The sequence below is a fragment of the Protobothrops mucrosquamatus genome, unplaced genomic scaffold (assembly GCF_001527695.2).
Source record: "Protobothrops mucrosquamatus isolate PMUCROS unplaced genomic scaffold, P.Mucros_1.0 scaffold2751, whole genome shotgun sequence".
NCBI lineage: Eukaryota > Metazoa > Chordata > Lepidosauria > Squamata > Viperidae > Protobothrops > Protobothrops mucrosquamatus.
Genome location: NW_015388792.1, coordinates 60,584 through 82,346, shown reverse-complemented (window position 1 = coordinate 82,346; position 21,763 = coordinate 60,584). Strand labels below are relative to the sequence as shown.

At 42.6% G+C, this 21,763-nt stretch overlaps 1 protein-coding gene across 1 annotated transcript in view; it reads left to right on the top strand.

Moving 5' to 3' along the window:
* GALNT9 (polypeptide N-acetylgalactosaminyltransferase 9) overlaps positions 1–21,763 on the top strand; it is an 88,401-nt gene that overhangs the window by 24,188 nt on the left and 42,450 nt on the right. The window contains exons 2-4 of the mRNA XM_015825674.1: positions 6,028–6,208; positions 17,864–18,030; positions 18,922–19,096. Coding sequence (XP_015681160.1) covers positions 6,028–6,208; positions 17,864–18,030; positions 18,922–19,096 — 523 coding nt within the window. The remainder of the gene's footprint in view (positions 1–6,027; positions 6,209–17,863; positions 18,031–18,921; positions 19,097–21,763) is intronic.

Below are 21,763 nucleotides of genomic sequence, written 5' to 3'. Positions count from 1 at the left end.
CCCCCCCCTTTTTTTTCTGCAGCCTGCCCAAGCACACCGTCCCCTCTCTTGCAATAAATTAAATCATAATCTTTTTTTTTTATTGAAAATTTTTAAATGTTTTACAATATAACTCCCCTCCTCCCCAAAACCCACCCTTACATTATATCACTATTAAGTTAACAATTCTATAACATCCTTTAACTCTCTTCTAAACAAACGTATTAAAAAATATAATTATACATCTTATTACTATTTAAAAAGAAAAGAGAAAAAAAACAAAAAAAAACAAAAAAATAAATAAACTACATTAACAATCTAAAATTTACTCAAAAACCAAATGAAACTTTTTAGTTCCATATTTGTTCTCAATATAATCTATCCATCTTCTCCAAACCAAAATATATCTTTCTTGTGAAAAAATCCTTCACGTAGGAATCATAATCTTAAACAACAATAATAACAACCAAACTTACAAGAATGAAGAATAACCAGAGGCAGGCCACCCCCACCTGCCACATCTGCAGATAAGGCTAGTAGGTGGGTGCGGAGGATAAGATAAGAGAAGAGAGATGAAGGAAGGAAAAGGAAGAGAGGAAACGAGAAGGAAGAAGAGCTAGGGAAGAAAGAGATCAAAGCCCTTTGTCAAAATTGCTAGCAAAACTCTGCCAGGCTCACGGGCACCCAGATGTGTTTCCTTTGATCTCGACAAGCCTGCAAGTGTTAAATATAGAGGCTGAGGAAATCAGGACAACGAGTGATTGCTAGTGAAGTGAAAAGACAGTTGTTGGTGATGAAAAACAAATGTCTGCATGGGAAAAAGCAGACGGAAGGTTGTCATTGTGAGTGTGTCATAATGAAAAAAGAAATCGTACAGCACGATTTGGACTAGATGACCTACAAAGTCCCTTCCAACTCTGTTATTCTACCTATTCCACTATCACAATTGGAGACGGAACTTCCGTGGCTAAGAAAACAGATGTTAAGTGAATTGTGCCTGATTTTAAGACTTCGGGGTTGTTGTTTTTTGCGCGACCGTTGTTAAGCGAATCCCATGCTGTCGTTAAGCGAATCCATCTTCCCTCATTAACATGTCGGAAGCCGGCTGGGAAGGTCACAAGTGGCAACCATGTGACCCCGGGAGGCTGCAACTGTTGTAAACGCATGCCGGGTTACCAGTTTGGGAATGCTGCGATGGTCCTAAGTGTGAGGACTGATTGTAAGCCGCTTTCTTCCGTGCCTTTTGACAGTCACTAAAGGAATGGTTGGAAGTTGAGGAATATCTGTATTTAGATGAGAAGGTGAGTTTGGGCTCTAGTCCAGTGGTGGCAAACCTATGGCACGGGTGCCAGAGGCGGCACTCAAAGCCCTCTCTGTGGGCACACGTGCCATCGCCCCAGTCCTAGGCCTTCAGCTGGGTTTTATAAAACCTTTTCGCTTTAGGCCTCCGCTGCTGTGTGCAAAAAAAAAAAAAAAGATTCAATCAATCAATCAATTTCAACTTCTCGCGGGGAAAAAAAAAGATCTTGCAAAGTTGGAATTGATTGATTGAACTTTTTAGTCCCACCCAGTCTGCCGTTACCACCGCAGCCACGCCCACCCAATGGGCCACACCCACCCAATGGGCCACACCTACCCGGCACTCGACGATGCATAAGTGGGTTTTGGGTTGCAGTTTGGGCACTCGGTCTCTTAAAGGTTTGCCATCACTGCCCTAGATTCTAATTGTGCCTCCTTGTCCAGCACAAGCCCCCAGATCCACTCGTGAAAAGTCCAGTCAGCAACTTTATTGCTTTCTACCTATATTACAAGAATCTCCCCAGACTGCTTGCCTTTCCTTGGCAGCAAACAGATATGGTTTCATGGAAGGACTCGAGGCTAGTTCCCCACTTGCCTCCTCCTCCTCCTCCCCGGCCTTGCTGGGAATTTCCCAACACTGGTAAGGCTCTTCAAAGGGTTCGTGGTTGCTTCACGTCATCCTGAGGAACATCTCCAGTCAGATGTCTGTGGAGATTCTCAGTCCTCCAGGTCACGGTTGTCCCAGAGGTTCTTCTTCAAAAGGCCACTAGATTTTCTTGAAGATGTTTGGCTTCTCATCCAAGAAGCGTCTCCAGAACTAAAGAAGCTTCTTGGATGAGAAGCAAAATGTCTTTGCTCAGACAGCAAATGGTCCAATAGCAAGAAGTGTCCTTAGTTTTCTTGATTGACAAAGTGAGGAAAGAGAGAAACATGTCTGATACGGTTGCCTAGCAGCAATGCAGATGCTGTATCATTAGTATTTCCTCTCTCTCTCTCTCTCTCTCTCTCTCTCTCTCTCTCTCTCTCTCTCTCTCTCTCTCTCTCTCTGTGTGTGTGTGTGTGTGTGTGTCTGATCTTTGGGTCATCTTTCATCCCAGGAGTCTCCAGCCTGCATTTTTGCCCTCCCAAATCTGCTGAGAATCCTTAGTTATAAATATTCCAGTCTTCTGATTCATATCTTGAGGTGGGAGTCTTAAAATGAGAGAGAGAGAGAGAGAGAGAGAGAGAGAGAGAGAGAGAGAGAGAGAGAGAGAGAGATAAAGAGGGAGAGAAAGAGAGAGAGAGGGAGGGCGGGAGGGAAGGAGGGAGAGACAGAAAAAGAGAGAAAGAGAGAGAAGGAGAGGGAGAGAGAGGAAAGAGAGAGGGAGAGAGAGAAAGAGGGAGAGGAAAGAGAGAGAGGTGAAGAGGAAAGAGAGAGAGAGGAAAGAGAGAGTGGGCGAGGAGAGAGAGAGAGAAAGAGAGGAAAGAGAAAGAGAGAGAAAGAGAAAGAAAGGGAGGGAGAGAGGGAGAGAGGGAAGGAGGGAGGGAGGGAGAAGGAGAAAGTATGGATTTATTCAACATATATAGAACTTTCTCTGGTTCTTCACAATGAGGATATTGCAGATCGAAGGTGACAAAAGAGAAACAGGATTGTAAACATGTGAAAAGGGAGGCCTAACCCTCGCCCACTCCGTAGGAAGCATTTCTCGATGATGCAAGCATTCAGGAGTGGAACAGATGTGAGGGTTTTACCTTTCTGACAAGCGAAAAGAAAACGCCCGTCTAAGCAAAAAAAAAAAAATGGAAAAACAGTGATCAGAAACAATGTAGCTGCGGGGTTTTCTTTTTTCCCCTTTTTAGCTTAAAAAAACCCAGACAAGAACAAAGCGGGGATGTGATTGTGCATAATGCCAGCATTATGAGAAATAGAAAGGAATGGATTTCATGTAGTCAAACGGAGATACTGCTACCACCACAGTGATCTTGGAAGCAGACATTACCTAGACGTTTTTCCAAGGACCAATTGGAAAGCCATCTGGACCGAAAGTTCGTTGAGATTTGGCACTTTTTCCAGGTTGATCGCTTTATGTTAGTTGCCTGGTTGTTTGGTGTGTCACTAGGGTGTCTACTGAGTCATCTGATGGATGGATGACACATCCCAAATGTTTGCAATGTTTAGATTCACCTTCCTGTTCCATAGAGAAAAAATATTGGATACCGACAGAAGAAAATATTCCTAGCTCAGAGTCAGGGGTCTTTGATGCTCTTTTGAGCTTGGTAGTTTTCTTGCAGATGTTTCATCACCCAACTAGGTAACGTCATCAGTATTGGAAGGAAGTAGGGTATGTGGAGAGGAATTGAAAAAGGAGGACTCTCAGGTCCTTGGGGTCCTCTGAGCTTGGTCATTTTCTTGCAGGTGTTTCATTACCCAACTCGGTAACATCATCAGTGCTAGACAGGAGTGGAATTTGTGGAGTGGAGAAGAAAGATGAGGGGGAATAGGGAGGGGAGGAGGAGGAGGAAGAGGAGGAGGAGGACTGTGGGTCTTTGGTGCTCTCTGAGCTTGGTTGTTTTCTTGCAGATGTTTCATTACCCAACTTGGTAACATCATCAGTGTTAAAAGGGAGTGGGGTTGGCTGTCTTTTTCGATACAAGTGGTTTCCCATGTCAATGTTGATAAGGAGTATTTGGTGACTCCTTGATTAGACTGTTGTTTACTGTTTGCTTGTTTGTTTATCTGAGTTGGTAGTTCCTTGATTGGGCATTGTTGGTCTTCTGTTAAACTTGGTGTTAAAAGAGAGCAAATGCCACTCCTTTCCGACATGGATGATGTTACCTAGTTGGGTAATGAAACATCTGTGAGAAAACAACCAAACTCAGAGAGCACCAAGGACCCCAAAGTCATCTGGATGGGCAGTTGACTCTTGGACCCTGAGACAATGTCCTCCATTGCATTTGAAGGCCAGTAGAGTAGCTTAGGGAGAGAGGAAAACTCACACAGGTTTTCCTTCATCACCCTACTTCTATCTCCCAAACGTTGCCTCTTTATTCTCTTAATATGGCCAATCCATCCTCAAAAATCTTCACTTCTCCATGCCAGTAATGATAGGTAATATTTAATCAAATCTATGCTTGCTGTTGCTGCGAAACCTACTTCTAGCACCTTTTGCGTTGATCCATTGTTGACCTTGATGATCTTCTGTTATTTGTTTATCTTCTCTCAAATTATCTCTCGTAATTAGACTCCATCTCCTTCTCTCCAGGGGAAGCGGGCTTCAAATGAGGATTCCTTAAAAGCAATTACATTTTGATATTGGAGATCTCTACACATAAATGTAGTATCACTTCCAATTAAAAAAAAGTAATGAATTTTATGTCCTGAGAGACAGAAGGGCTAAGCCATGCTATTGTGTCTACCAGCACTACCGGTGTACAAGAAGACTGCAGCACAAAGCTATCTGCAAGCTTTTTTTGTTGATGTCTCTCTGGATTGTCTTGCATAGACCAGCAACCAGGGTTCAAATTCTGAAACCCATTATGTATTCTAGGATCTAGTTGGGGAACATGGGAAGGATTTCTGAATCTATGTGAAGATTGATGTCATGAAGTAACGAATTATTACTTAGGAGTCCCAAAGGTGCTTTACCAAGAGGTAACTGGACGTTCTTTGCTTCGCTTCTCATTCAAGAAGTTTCTTCACAACGTCTTCAAGGAAAAACAAAGAAAGTCCAATTAACTCTTGAAAAGGGACCTTTGGGACAACCATGACTTGGATGACTGAGAATCTCCATAGACTTCCTTCCTTCCTTCTTTCTTTCCTTCTTTCCTTCCTGCTTTCCTGCCTTCCTTCCTTCCCTCCCTCCCTCCCTCCCTCCTTCCTTGCTTTCTTGTCCAGTTGGCTCTTGAAAAATCACCTTTGGGACAACCATGACTTGGATGACTGAGAATCTCCATGGACTCTTCCTTTCTCCCTTCTAGCACTGATGATGGTATCTAGTTTGGGTAATGAAATGTCTGCAAGAAACAAGCAAGCTCAGAGAGCACCTAGGAGCCCATAGCCCTTCCTTCCTTCCTTCCTTCCTTCCTTCCTTCCTTCCTTCCTTCTTTCCTTCCCTCCCTCCTTGCTTTCTTGTCCAGTTGGCTCTTGAAAAATCATCTTTGGGACAACCAAGATGACCTAGATGACAGAGAATCTCCATAGACAGTTACTTAGGAGTGATGGGCAGTAGGAAACCAGGTTTCCTCCTACAATGACAAAACCATTGGTTTATTCAATTAGCAGCTCTAAGATCCACAAAAGAGAGAAAGAATTATGCTTTGTTGACATTCAGACTGAATTTGGCATTTTTAATCCAGCTACGGAGTGAAATTGACCTCCAGCCAGAGAAGGATGCGATTTTGGCTTAAGCAAAGTTTCTCCTGGGATGGGACAACACTGAAGGAAGTGGTGGAGGTTCCAGCTTGACTGTCTATGTGTAGGAGATGACCAGGCTGAGTCTGAGGGAGGGGTCAAATGCATCATCAGTCTGGAATCCCTTGGCACCCACAAGAGAGACCACCTTGAATTCTGTTGACTCTTACCTACCACCAATTTGCTTTGGCCGTTAGTAGCTCAGATTCTTGTAGAGAGCTGAAGCTTCCAATAAACCTTTATATTCATTTGAATATGCCTGGACTTCCTGACTTACTCTGCTTTTAATACTCTATCGTTGACCCACTCCTCTGATTTTCTAAACTAAGAGCATCCGTATTTTCTCTTTTTCTTCCCAGGTCTAGCCAAACCAATGGGATTAGTTGAAGGCCCAGGCGGTTTGGGCCAAGGAGGAATGGCTGCCACACTGAGAGACGACAGCCATGAATCCGAAACGAAATATGAAGAATATGGTTATAATGCGCAACTGAGTGATCGGATTTCATTGGACAGATCTATTCCAGACTACAGACCCAAAAGGTAAGGAAGCTCTCTGCACGATCAACGACCAACCATTGGTGAAAATCACTCTGTTTCCTGTACTTGTTTTGGGTGGATTCTAAGAGTTGTAGAAAATTGAATTAATTATAGAATGGGAAATTATAACTTTTAGCATGCGGATACTGAAAAATTATAATCTGAATGGCATTGTTAAGATTCTGGTTTTTCTCCTTTGTTTCATACTGTTTAATGCCTTTCTTTTGTTCTTTTTGATTCCTGTTTTTATTACAAGGGCATGGTTGGTTTCTTGGATTTCAAACTAAGAAACTATGGATGGTTCCTTTTGAGGGGTTTAACACACCCGTGTTACTTCTGTGGGCTAAGGTGCCTTTTATCTAATCCTTGCCCTGGCTTTTCATTCTGTCTCCCAAGATGATTCCCACATATCTATGGGAGAAAGAGGGCAGAGCCTGGGGTTGGAGTCAAGAGAGGAATCAACCTGGAATCCTTATGTTCCCACAAATATCTAACACTAAAGGGTGGTCCTGATTCTTATGCCTTTACAATATTCCCCAAGGCAAAACAGAGAAAAATATGTTTCAGTCGAGGTTAGCCATGAATAGCTGGCAGTTACACATCGCGGGTTAAATATTTGGAAGAGAGACTACCCAAAACACCAGGGATGTATGTCCTAAAAAAATATCAACATTCTAGCTGAAGATAATAACAAACCATATTTGTATTGCTACCAAGGAAACAGCATGGATATATCCACAAAGTCACCAGGAGTCTAGATCAGCTTGGTGGTTTAACTTTCCTGTTTTTAAAGGCAGAACACAATGCTCCACGTTGTTTTATTCCCGTGACTTTATTCTTTTCCACCCTTAAAGATGTGCTGGGCCTAAGCATTTGTATTTTGTGGTATCTCACTAAGACAAGGCACAAACCTTGTGTAGACCCAGATTTTAGCAGCTGCCCTTGTGCAGTAGACCAAGCTTGGACAGTTTTAATGTTGGTATTGCAAATTTCCCACGCTCATAGCTTTGAGGCAACTTGCAAATTTCTTTCCCCGACGCCTTCGTGTACATTAATTTTCCTCGGGCTGGCTTTTGAGAACCTAAACCTCATGATCTAAGACACACACCCCTCCCTTTCAAAGATAGTGGGTGTTTTGTTTTCCCCAAAAAATTAACACCGGTGGTACATGGTTTGGTTCAACCACCTTTCCAGAACAAGTAGGTCTCACTTCGGCAGCCATCACAGATGTTTATCCTCCCTTGAAGCGAGGTGTAGAAAATGTTATTACAAAGTGAAAAAGGAAAACCAAATAGGAGGAGAAACAGAGTATCTCCTTTCTCTTCTTCTCATTGTGCAGATCAGATTCGCCTCTAGAGCAGAGGTCCCCAACCTTTTGAGGACCAGGGACCGGTTCCGTGGAGAGAGGTTTTTCCACGGACCGGAGAGTGCGTGGTTTTGTGTGCGGCCTGCATCCCGCGGATAGGGCTTTGCTTGTTTGTGCAGACCGGTTGTGCAGTGCCGGTCGACAGACCAGGGTTTGGGGACCCCTGGTCTAGAGGAACTGAAAACCGTGACACGTTGTATTTGTACTGGTTTATTCAGAGACAGTTGTTTGCAGGTTTGGGAGGAGATTTCCAGGGGGAGCAACAATATAAATTATTATTATTATTGATCATCGCACAGTCAGACGGGATTTGGCATTTTTGTCTACCTATCGAGTCCTTCCCAAGGACCTGGGATAGGCAGATGTGGATGTTTGATGGTGTTAACAGATCTCGTCGCAGGATGGGAGCTGTTTGCAATTGACTGATGGCGAATTTGTCAATGCCAACGGTGTTCAAGTTCAAGGATTTCACGGTGAGGTTTCAACTGACGCAGAAGTCAAGGGTTAGCTCTGAGCTGATTTTTTTGATACCATTTCAAGTTTTCCTGTACGTTTCCGTTATTCTTGCTTGGCCCATTAGAGACAAAATTGATTTCTCTTCCTTTGGCCCTGGCTAGGCTTTCTAATTAAACACTGAGTTTAATTATATCACAAAAGGGTGCAATGTAGATCTTAATTACTACCAGCAGCCCTTGGGGAATAACAGAGAGATAATGGGCAAAATAAAATTCAATAGAATGGTAGGAAAAAAAGCAAAAAACGAACGATACCCTTTATTCAAAATTAAATGCGAGATTCAAAATGTGCTTGATCCCCTCATTGATGTTGGAATCCAGCGGAACTTATGACTGTAGGTTTAATTGTCGGCCAAGCTGGGGAAACCGAAGGAGAATTCAATTCCTTTACAACATTTTCCCTGTTACTTTCTCAAAAGTATCAGCAGGAGAAGGAGGAGGAGGAGAGGAAGAGGAATGAAGAGGAAGTGGAGGAAGAGGAGAATGGGAGGAGGAGGAGGAGGAGAAGGATGGGAGGAAAAGGAGAATAGGAGGAGAAGGATGGGAGGAGGAGGAGGAGAGGATGGGAAGAAGAGGAGGAAAATGGAAGGAGAATGGGAGGAGGAGGAGAATGGGAGGAGGAGGAGGAGGCGAGGAGGAGGAGAAGAAGGATGGGAGCAAAAGGAGAATAGGAGGAGAAGGATGGGAGGAGGAGGAGAGGATGGGAAGAAGAGGAGGAAAATGGGATGAGAATGGGAGGAGGAGGAGAATGGGAGGAGGAGGAGGCGGAGGAGGAGAGGAGGAGGAGAAGGATGGGAGGAAAAGGAGAATAGGAGGAGGATGGGAGGAGGAGGAGGAGAGGATGGGAAGAAGAGGAGGAAAATGGAAGGAGAAGGGGAGGAGGAGGAGGCGGAGGAGGAGAGGAGGAGGAGGAGAAGGAGGGGAGGAAAAGGAGAATAGGAGAAGGATGGGAGGAGGAGGAGAGGAGGATGGAAAGAAGAGGATGAAAATGGAAAGAGGAGGAGGAGAATGGGAGGAGGAGGAGGCGGAGGAGAAGAGGAGGAGGAAAAGGAGAAGGAGAAGAAATAATTATGAGACCTCTAACACCATAAAGCATCAACATCTGCCTATCCCAGGTCCTTGGGAAGGACTCTGAATAGGTGGACAAAAATATCAAATCCAGTCTGAACATCTGGCCAACTGTGCAACAAACCAATAATAATAATCTTCAATCTATCGTTAGCATTTGAGAAGTTTGGAAAAGAAGACTGAAACACAGCCAAGCTGCCAAGCTGCCGGTTAGCCATTTAGGGGTTCCTCGTACCCCCAAACGGTTAAAGACCTGAGCAGTCTTGGTTTTTAATTATACGCAGGGACAGTTATTACGAGGGTTTTGCTGGACTTCCTCATGAAAAAAATCTGAAATTCTAAGACAGGCGTAGGATCGTATCGTGAGCTATTTTAAGCTCTATCTGTCTTTTAATGGAACAGAATTGCCGAACCAATGAAATGATTTTTTCTTTTTAAAGAGAATGCATATTTGTTTTGCTATTCACAAGTTGACCTGGGAAATTCACACATCCAAAGCTTTTTATTTGAACATTCTGATCTGCATATTTTTAAGGAGCTACAGTTTCATCGGCATTAAGTTTGGAAGTTTAATTGGGCCTGAAAGTATAATTATAAAAGCACACACACACACACACACACACAAACACAAACAAAATCTGAAAATAAACAATTAGAAAGTAAAAAAATCGACTGCGTATCCAATGTTTTCAATGCGAGGCTGTGAATCCTTGATAAACAGGACTGGATTTCCTTCCGGAATGGACTTGTTGCCAAAAATAGATTTCTTTCGTGTTTTGCTAAAGGTTGAGGCACAATTTTGCAAATCAAATCTGTCAATTGAAATGGAAAAGAATAAGAGACCAAGAAGAACATTGGTATAAGTCACATACAGCTAGTCCTCAGTTACAAACACAACTGAGCCCAAACTTTATATTGCCAGGTGAGACATTTGTTGAGTGTTGCCTTGTTTTGCGATCTTTCTTGCCACCGTTGTTAAATGAATCGCTGCAGTTCTTAAGTTAGTAACACGGTTGTTAAGTGAATCTGGCTTCCCCTGTTGACTTTGCTTGTCAGAAGGTCGCCAAAGGGGGATCCACGTGACATTGGGACACTGCGACCGTCATAAATGCGAGTCCGTTGCCAAGCGTGTGAATTTTGATCACGTGACCACGGGGATGCTACAGCGGTCATAAGTGTGAAAAATGGCCATAAGTCATTTTTTCCAGTGCTGTTGTAACTTTGAAAGGTCACCAAACAAAGTGCAAAGTTACCATATTACAAAAAAAGATGTTGAGAGTTTGGAAAAAAATCAGAGAAGAGCAACTAAGATGATCAAAGGCCTGGAGGCTAAAACATATGAAGAACGGCTGCAGGACTTGTGTCTGGCTAGTCTAAAGAAAAGAAGGACCAGGGGAGACATGATAGCAGTGTTCCAGTATTTGAGGGGCTGCCACAAGGAAGAGGGGGACAGGTTGTTCACCAAAGCACCAGAGGGAAGGACGAGAAACAATAGTTGGAAACTGATCAAAGAGAGAAGCAACCTGGAATTAAAGAGAAACTTCCTAACAGTGAAGACAATTAACCAGTGGAACAGCTTACCCCCAGAAATCGTGGGCGCTCCATCACTGGAGATTTTTAAGAAGAGACTGGACATTCACCTGTCTGAGATGGTATACTGTAGGTTGTCCTGCTTGTGCAGGGGGCTGGACTAGAAGACCTCCATGGTCCCTTCCAGTTCTATTCTATTCTATTCTATTCTATTCTATTCTATTCTATTCTATTCTATTCTACCCGCACTATAAAATTCACAAAAAATAGCCTCCAGTGGGGGCACTTTATTTTAGAATGTTCTCTTTAAAAAAAAAAAAGAATTATTGCTTAATAGTGACAGCAAGACTCAAACACCATACAGGTAGTCCTTGACTCACATCCACAGCTGAGGCCACAATTTCCATAGCTAAGCAGGCAGACATGCCTTCTAAAGTATCATTAGAAACCAATATCTATTAGACTGATAGATCATACCAACAGTTGAAGACTAATGTTATTTAGAGGAAAACATAGATGAATTTAGCAAGGTATGCAAGACAGCAAACAACATCTCAGCTCTGGGAAAGGAGCAAAACAGAAGAAAGACACCTAAAATATCCTTTCTTTAATTCTGTTTGATGTAAGAGGGGTTGGAAGGCAAATTTGGCAGGCTGTCAAAATGCTGTTGTTATACTCGACAACAAAAAAAAAAATGTTCCTGTGATCCTTGCAGTATTTGTTTCCTAGCCTGGCCTACTTCAAAAAGCTGACATGTACGTTCTTGCAATAGTATAATAGAGTTGGAAGGGACCTTGGAGGTCTTCTAGTCCAACCCCCTGCTCAAGCAGGAGACCCTATAGCATTCCGGACAAATGGCTGTCCAGTCTCTTCTTAAAAAACCTCCAGTGATGGAGACCCCACAACTTCTGAAGCTGTTCCACTGGTCAATTGTTCTGTCAGGAAATTCCTCCTTAGTTCTAGGTTGCTTCTCTCCTTGCTTAGTTTCTATCCATTGTTTCTTATCCTGCCTTTTGATACTTTGGAAAATAAGTTGACCTATTGGAACATTGCTATCATGTCAATAAAAGATAGGCAGTGACATGCTTGGGGATGCAAATTTCAAACTATTCTATTCTATTCTATTCTATTCTATTCTATTCTATTCTATTCTATTCCATTCTTCATTCCTATATTCTATTCTATTCTATTCTATTCTGTTCCGTTCCGTTCCGTTCCGTTCCGTTCCGTTCCATTCTATTCTATTCTATTCTATTCTATTCTATTCTATTCTATTCTATTCTATTCTATTCTATTCTATTCCATTCCATTCCATTCCATTCCATTCTAATCTGTTATTCTATTCTATTCTATTCTATTCTATTCTATTCTATTCTATTCTATTCTATTCTATTCTATTCTATTCTACTCCATTCCATTCCAATCTGTTATTCTATTCTATTCTATTCTATTCTATTCTATTCTATTCTATTCTATTCTATTCTATTCTATTCTATTCTATTCTATTCTATTCTACTCCATTCCATTCCAATCTGTTATTCTATTCTATTCTATTCTATTCTATTCTATTCTATTCTATTCTATTCTATTCTATTCCATTCTTCATTCCTATATTCTATTCTATTCTATTCTGTTCCGTTCCGTTCCGTTCCGTTCCGTTCCATTCCATTCTATTCTATTCTATTCTATTCTATTCTATTCTATTCTATTCTATTCCATTCCATTCCATTCCATTCTATTCTTGCCCTCTGGTGCTTTGCAGAATAATCTGATCCCCTCCTCTTTGTGGCAGCCCCTCAAATACTGGAATAATGATCCTACTTTTATTGTAGCTTCTGATTCTAGAAATACTGCACCAGAGGTTGCTACTTCCAGAGACTTAGCGACTCTTGCTTAGACACCGTTCTTATTGAATTCAATGGTCCTTTTCTGCTGAAAGCATGCATAGTTTTATAGCCACAAAGCTTAGCTGGCCATTATCATTTTGGAAGGAAGATCGATGTCGAGAAATTGTGCAGTTTATTGTTTAAAAGATAATTGGTTGCGTTTCCCAGTGCCTGAAGTGTTTGGCTTTTTGCGAGGAAATATTTGTGTGATGGAAATCATCAGTTTTATATATCCGTGTTTCTTATTGTGCTCTGACCTATGGCGGAGACAGTCAACGGATGCAAACTTGTGCCAACGAGGCTTAAATTGGTTTAGCTCTAATTCCTTTTTCCGCCAGGAGCCCAGGACCTGAGGGAAAAGTGGGTTTTCAATAGCTTCATCGTGTGGGTCACTCCTGAGACTGCAGGAAAGAGATTGGCAGGGTTTCGGGTGTTAATTAGAGCCTCTGGAATTGAGGAAGCCAGATGGAGTGGACACCTGCAGAAAATGGTCACCGTGTGCCAGAAGGAAGATATATCTCCACTTTTGGTGGACCTTCCGATATGTACTTGATCACCACGGTTGAACCATCTTTCCTTTTTTGTGTGTGGGAAAGTCCTGTTTTCAAGACAGCACAGGAGAAGAACCTGCTGATATGGGCACTGAATCACCATCTTCTATTCTTCTTCTCCTCCCTTCTCTCTTCCTCCTCCTCCTCCTCCTCCTCCTCCTCCTTTTTCTCCATTATTATGAAAAAATATATCCTCCTTATTCTTCTCCTTGAGGGATCTTTGGTGCTCTCTGAGACGTAGGCAAGCACTGATGATGTTACCTAGTTTGGGTAATGAAATGTCTGCAAGAAACAAGCAAGCTCAGAGAGTCCCTAGGACTCCATAGTCCGTCTTTCCTTCCTTCCTTCCTTCCTTCCTTCCTTCCTTCCTTCCTTCCTTCCTTCCTTCCTTCCTTCCTTCCCTCCCTTCCTCCCTCCCTCCCTCCCTCCCTCCTCTTTATAAATGCAACTCGCTTCTAGCATTGATGATGTTACCTAGTTTGGGTAATGAAATGTCTGCAAGAAACAAGCAAGCTGAGAGAGTTCCTAGGACCCCATAGTCAGACCTTCCTTCCTTCCTTCCTTTCTTCCCTCCCTCCCTCCTTCCTCTCTATAAATTCAACTCCCTTCTATCACTGATGATGTTACCTAGTTTGGGTAATGAAATGTCTGCAAAGAAATCAAGCAAGCTCAGAGAGTACCTAGGACCCCATAGTCAGACCTTCCTTCCTTCCTTCCTTCCTTNCCCTCCCTCCCTCCCTCCCTCCCTCCTCTCTATAAATTCCACTCTCTTCTAGCACTGATGATGTTACCTAGTTTGGGTAATGAAATGTCTGCAAAGAAAACAAGCAAGCTCATTTCAGCCCTGAGTGACCAATATTTTCCTTCGTTGGTACCTTCTCCTCCTCTCCCTTCCCCCCCTCCTCGCTTTCTCCTTTTCCTTGTTCCTGAACCATTTCTGCAATTAAAGAAAGGCCAGGGATGATATTTTACTTTGAACTAATTTTATTCCAGCTAGTTAAAAGAACGTATTTTCAACCGTCAGTTATGATTAGAGCTTGGGGATTTCTCCAATTCTTGCGGAAGCATGAAAGCGTTACCAAACCAAGGCAGGGACAATCCAGGGCTGAGATAGACATTACCCCAAGTGTAGGGAAGGGACTTTTGAAGAGATGCTCTGGGTCTCACTTACACACAACGGCGCAATTCTTTCTTAGCATCCCTGAGAAAGTGAGGTTTAAAGGACCGCCCGTCCCAAAACCCATCAGAAAACTACTCCCTGCAACTATATTCCAGGGACGTGGTTTTAGCAATTTTCCTTTCAACAGTATTTCTTACCAAATTGCAAGGTAGTGATTCTTTCTTTCTTTCTTTCTTTCTTTCTTTCTTTCTTTCTTTCTTTCTTTCTTTCTTTCTTTCTTTCTTTCTTTCTTTCTTTCTTTCTTTCTTTCCTTCCTTCCTTCCTTCCTTCCTTCCTTCCTTCTTTCTTTCCTTCCTTCCTTCTTTCCTTCTTTCTTTCTCTTCCTTCCTTCCTTCTTTCCTTCCTTCTTTCTTTCTTTCCTTCCTTCCTTCCTTCTTTTTTTCTTTCTTTCCTTCCTTCTTTCTTTCCTTCTTTCTTTCTTTTCTTCCTTCTTTTCTTCCTTCTTTCTTTCTTTCTTTCTTTCTTTCTTTCCTTCCTTCCTTCTTTCTTTCTTTCTTTCTTTCTTTCTATCTTTCCTATAGGTTTTGCCTTTTTTTCTTGTTCTTTTCCCTTTTCTGCACAATTTAGCTTGCCGAGCAGGAGTGACCTGCTTAAGTAAATTATATATAAGACCTGAAAATTGAGGTGCCCTAAAATATTAATTTCTTTCCATGGTAGCACTATCTTCTGAATCAACAGCCTCTCTGTCCCCCACCCCCCCACCCTCCAATCTCCAACTGAAAAAAAGAGCTGGGTCAGGTCTTTGCTTAGTCCACCATTCATGTCCTATTTTGCACACTGTAGACCTCAGCAATGGGCAGCTAAAGCCATGGTGGAACCAAAGACCTGCTCCTTTGCAGACAACCCATATAACTAGGGCAGATAAAAACCCTGCCATTTACACACCCTGATCTCGGTTAGTGTGAAAGTTGATTAAGTTGGCTTGAACTTATTTGAGTGCAGAAGGTTTCAAAGTTGAACCATTCTCCATTGGTTTGTGTTTTTTTTATCAGAAGGCCCTCTGTGAAATATGCATGATGTCCTCCTAGAGAGACTTGACTCTCAAATGTTTTTATATGACTTTACTGAAATGAAGCCAGGATTGCAAATAACTGGATTCTTTTCTCTCTTAGGTTTTCATTCTAACTGATGGCTGCCCATTTGTCCGAAATGGTCTAGGGTTCCTTCCAGCTCTGTTGTAATAATAAGATAAGATAAGATAAGATAAGATAAGATAAGATGATAAGATAAGATAAGATAAGATAAGATGAGATGAGATGAGATGAGATGAGATGAGATGAGATGAGATGAGATGAGATAAGATAAGATAAGATAAGATAAGATAAGATAAGATAAGATAAGATAAGATAAGATAAGATAAGATAAGATAAGATAAGATAAGATAAGATAAGATAAGATAAGATAAGATTAGATAAGATAAGATAAGATAAGATAAGATAAGATAAGAATAATAGTAAAGTTGGAAGGGACCTTGAAGGTCATCTAGTCCAACCCCCTGCTCAGGCAGGAAACCCTATACCATTTCGGACAAATAGCTGTCCAGTCTCTTTTTAAAAACTTCCAGTGTTGGAGCATTCACAGCTTCTGGAGGCAGATTGTTCCACTGCATCCTAGTGGATTGTTCCACTAGGATAGGATAGGATAGGATAGGGTAGGGTAGGGTAGGGTAGGGTAGGGTAAGGTAAGATGAGATAAGATAAGATAAGATAAGATAAGATAAGATAAGATAAGATAAGATAAGATAAGATAAGATAAGATAAGATAACCTTTATTGTCACTTTTTTACTGTGGGCACAACGGCACGTATCAAAAATGAAATTTAGTTGCTCCCTCTCAAAGTGAAACACATACATGACACACACCTAAAACATACTATGTACAACATATGTTTAGACCCACATCCCTACATATACGTAGCAAATAAATATTAAATACTGTCCATCTTGAGTATATAACGGAAGGAGGAAGCTTGAGAGTTCACAAGGTTAATGCTGTATGGAATGAAACTATGGCTGAACAACAGTTATTCTGATATAATAATAATAATAATAATAATAATAATAATAATAATAATAATAATAATAATAATAGTAAGGTTGGAAGGGACCTTGAAGGTCATCTAGTCCAACCCCCTGCTCAGGCAGGAAACCCTATACCATTTCGGACAAATGGCTGATCCAGTCTCTTCTTAAAAACTTCCAGTGTTGGAGCATTCACCGCTTCTGGAGGCAGGTTGTTCCACTGATTAATTGTTCTGACTGTCAGAAAATTCCTCCTTAGTTCTAGGTTGCTTCTCTCCTTGGTTAATTTCCATCCGTTGCTTCTTGTCCTGCCCTCAGGCACTTTGGAGAATAGCTCTTCTTTGGGGCAGCCCCTGAGATATTGGAACACTGCTATCATGTACCCCCTCGTCCTTCTCTTTGTCTCTTTGTCTCTTCAAAGTCTTCTAGGGCAGAGGTCCCCAACTTTTTGGGCACCAGGGACCGGTTCCGTAGAGAAAGATTTTTTCCGCGGACTGGAGAGTGCGTGGTTTTGTGTGCTGCCTGAATCCCACGGATGGGGCTTTGCTTGTTTGCGGACCAATTGCTGGCATGCTGGGGTCCGGTACCGGTCCATGGACCGGGGATTGGGAACCCCTGTTCTAGGGGGTTGGAAACAGCTTACTCCTTTGCTTCCCACATACATCTATCTCCTATATGTCCTTCCCCTTCCTTGTCCCTGATATCCACAAGCTTTTTCATGAGCTCATTAGCTCTGCACTGCAACGGTTCATTATTCTCCTCCTTCGTTGTTTTTTTTCCTGAAAGATTCTTGGGTGGTAGTGGTGGTGATGGAAAATGTTTGGAAAATGAATAAATTCTTGGACCCTGCCCCCATCACCACTGCAGGGCACCTGGTAGTCTTCCATACCCTCCCGTCTTCCCACCCCCAAAGAGAAGTGACTAATGGTTAAAAAAAGAATAGATACCCCATGATCATTACGTTGAAGTGTTGAGCGAGTAGGTCAGTGAATTTGACAAGAGGAAAGAAAGTCATTCCCCCTGGGATCATTAGCCGTATTTTAGAGAACAGACTCTGTAATTGCTATGGTAATTGGGCTCTGGAATTGCCACCGAGAGCGTGTCGGTTATTTTTAATGTTAATTTCTGCGCAAGGGCAAGAACCAGAACGTTACTTTCATGAGGTGGTGTGTTGCAGGAAATGTCAAAGGGGCCTCGATGAATCTGATCCGAAACTCACCTGGTCTATTAAACTGTCACAATCCCAGCCAGGGGTTACACGTTCCAGTTAACCCCGAGGGCTATTTCTCACGAATGGATTGATCCTTTGACTTCTCCCTTGCAATTCAGCTTGGGATCAAGAAGGATTATCAGCCAATATCTGGGGGGGGGGGGACGGTGACCTCTTGGGGAAGAGGTCGCATCTGAGATGGCTAGGAAGGAGAGGAATGGCCTTGCGTGGTTGAGATGGCGGTGAAAGTAAAGCTCATGGACGGATGGAAGAAGGAAGCTAAGATGTTCCTCACCAGGAGAAGATCTTAGACCTCTTTTTTTCTCCGCAGGTGCAAACAGATGTCCTATCCTGAGGACCTTCCCCAAATCTCAGTGGTCTTTATTTTTGTAAACGAAGCCTTGTCTGTCATCCTACGCTCAGTTCACAGCGTTGTGAATCACACGCCATCCCACTTGCTCAAGGAGGTCATTCTGGTGGACGACAACAGCGATAATGGTAATTGTTCACAATAGAACAGAATAGAACAGAACAGAATAGAGTAGAGTAGAATTCAGAATGAATAGAATAGAATAGAATATAGAGTAGAGTAGAATTCAGAATGAATAGAATAGAATAGAATAGAATAGAATAGAATAGAATAGAATATAGAATAAGAATAGAATAGAATAGAATAGGATAGGATAGGATAGGATATGGAATAGAATAGAATAGAATAGAATAGAATAGAATAGAATAGAATAGAATAGAATAGAATAGAATAGAAGCTGGAAGGGACCTTGGAGGTCTTCTAGTCCAGCCCCCTGCTCAAGCAGGACAATACCGGCTTGTTTGTTTGTGTTTCTGACTCTGTTAGACCTGGATTGTCTATCATGAAAGAAAGCAATTTGGGATGAGATGGGGAAAGGAAGGGCTGAATCGGATGTTCTTACTGATTTCTTTATACAGAGAGTCCTCGACTTACAACCGCAACTGAGCTCAAAATTTCTGCCGCTAACCGAGACGTTTTTTTAAACTGAGTTTTGCCCCATGTTACAACCTTTCTTGTCACAACTGTAAAGTGTGATCACTGCAATTGTTAGGTTAGTAACACGGCTGTTAAGTGAGTCTAGTTTCCCCCATTGACTGCTTGTCAGAAGGTCGCCAAAGGGGATCACGTGATACCGCAACTGTCATAAGTACATGCCAGTTGCCAAGCATTTGGATGTCGATCACGTGACTCTGGGGAGGCTGCAATGGTCCTTAGTGTGAAAAACAGTCATACGTCACTTTTTTCAGTGCTGTTGTAACTTCGAACAGTCAGTAAACAAGGACTAGCTGTACACCACGATTACGTAGAGTTGCCACTGCGTGCTGAATGAATAACGTTGTCTCTTTTCCTATCTGCAGTTGAGCTGAAGTTTAACTTGGACCAATATGTCCACAAAAGGTACCCAGGTTTGGTGAAAATAGTGCGCAATAATAAACGAGAAGGCTTGATCCGAGCAAGAATCCAAGGATGGAAAGCTTCAACGTCCCCAATCGTTGGTTTTTTCGACGCTCACGTTGAATTCAACACCGGCTGGTAAGACATCACGCTAGTTGGCAAGCTCTCTGAAATTTTCAGCTGATGTAAGCTGAAGAATTGAGAAAAAAAAATGAGGAAAAGCAATGAGTCGCACCCTACAGATCCCCCAAAACCCATCTCTTGCAACCCATATTTCTTTCACAAAGGAATTTATTCTTGACTTGCTTATTTACCTAACTTCGTTATCTAGCTTACAGCGTTTAAGCTAGCCACTGCAATTTCGTCGGTTATTCCCTGGTCACTCCTTTTTATACTTTGTAATTTTACGCTAGTAATCTTCTATTTTCTTGTATAAATATATTTTATTCCTCCTACTTCTCTGGTTGAAAAACAAAAAACAAAAACAAAAGAACACCCCAAAGCTTATTTTTAAGAGTTGTTAGGGGGGAAAAAAAACATCATTAATGTATTTCAGAAGTAGGGTTTTGAGATTACGCTTTAGGACCGATAGTATTTTTGAATAAGAAATTCATTAGACTCTTTTATAAACAAACCAAACAGGCAGAGATTTTCCTCTAATGGGCAATCAATAAAAGACCTTGAGATGACAATTTTATAATAATAACATCGCTGGAAAGGATCTCTTCAAACCCGGCTAATGTGCTCTGTCGTGATAATTTCATGCCAATTAAAGATAATCTTGCTCAAACTTCCCATCCCATCAGATATTTGTCTGCTAGGAAAGGCTGTTTGCAGCATCCATCATATGGATACTTGTTGTTGTTGTTAGTTGCGTAGTCGTGTCCAACCCATCGTGACCCCGTGGACAATGTTCCTCCAGGCCTTCCTGTCCTCTACCATCTTCTGGAGTCCATTTAAGCTCACGCATACTGCTTCAGTGACTCCATCCAGCCACCTCCTTCTCTGTCGTCCCTTTCTTCTTCTCTTGCCCTCAATCTTTCCCAGCATCAGGCTCTTCTCCAGGGAGTCCTTCCTTCTCATTAGGTTACTTGGCGAATACCCAAACTTTCAATTGGAGCAACACTAAAATCATCGGTCAGGCTACCACCCATCACGCTCATGAGTTCATCAAGGGCTGGCCCTCCACAAGCAATTCCATCAACGGACACATCGGCCTACAACTAGCCTATGAACCCCTCAGGATCCAAATCAACCGCACAGCCAACCGGAGACGGCATCGATCCTGAAGCATCCCGCACAAGCCCCCACTCCCACTAGGCAGTTCACCTTCCAATGATCCCGATCTGATGTAACCTCCCCACCACAAGACCCATCACCAGCCTCTCACTGATGACTCACACCTGACCCATCACAAGACCCTCACTCGACACAGCCACACTGGAAGACCTTATCAACAGAAGGACACAGGCACGGACATCCGTGGAGATGTCACCTAGCCTGGTAACGCAACGTTCGGAAAACAACCCACAAGCTGGGAGAATGGAACTTCACCCTCATCCTACACCCGAGTTACAGATATTTGCCACTGTTGCAAACCCAAACTTCTTTCACACTAGCTGTGTTATGAAAGCATCTATCAAGTCCTCTCAATGGTCCAGATCCATCTAGTGGCCCAGAAAGTGAAATTGAGGAGGATGGGTTTTACTGGGGCTGCCCTCAGTCAGATCCATTCGGTGTTTGCTTTTATTTATTAAATTTATAAGCCGCTCATCGAAGTGGGTTACTTAAAGAGGGAGAGCACACTTGAAGAAGTTAAGAGGGACAAGTCCTGGTTGCCCTCCGTCCTCAGAGGTGACCTCGGGATCTGAAGCTCTGGGCAAGATACAGAGCCAGTTTGGTCCAGTGGTTAAGGCACTAGACTAGAAAGCAGGGGGCTGTGAGTTCAAGTCCCACCTTAGCCATGAAAGCCAGCTAGATGAGTTTGGGCCAATCATCAGGAGACAGTGAGTTCTAGTCCTGCCCTTGGGAAAGCCAACTGGGTGACGGGTGGCCAATCCCCTGGAGAATGTGAGCTGTAGCTTCCCCTTAGCCATAAAAGCCAGCTGAGTGGACCAATCACACTCGTTCAGCCCAACTGGGCTGTCGTTGTGCAGAAAATAATAATAAGGAGAGCATTGTTTGCATCCCGCCTTAAGTTATTTATAAAAAATAACAAAGGCAGGAGACAAATAAATAATAAAACGTTGAAATGCATCGGGGTACAAACACCAACCCCTTTCCGAGGGAGCATGAAATGACATGATGCTTCCAAACAGATGTCTCTGTCTACCCTTGGACATATCCAATGTCAAGTGAATCTGGCTTCCCCATGGACTTGGCTTGCCAGATGTTCGCCAAAGGGGATCACGTGACACCCCTCCTGGACACCGCAACCGTCCTAAGTACACGCCAGTTGCCAAGTCTCTGAATTTTGATGATCTGACCCCAGGGATGCCGCGAGTTTGAAAAACGGTCATAGGTTCCTGTTTTCAGTGCCATTGTAACTTCAAGCTGTCACTCAACAAACTGCTGTAAGTCAAGGACTACCTGTACAGAGCAGCGATTCCTTTTCTCCTTCTAGTGAACCAGATGCCTTTTTTATTGGAAACTGCATAAACAGAACGGGAGTATTTATGGTGTTGCTATGGAGCTGTGTAAAGGATGTGAAGAGAAGGACGCTCTTTCTGGCCTTAGAGGGCTACAGTTATAATGAGAGAGAGAGACAGAGAGAGAGAGAGAGACAGAGAGAGAGAGAGAGAGAGA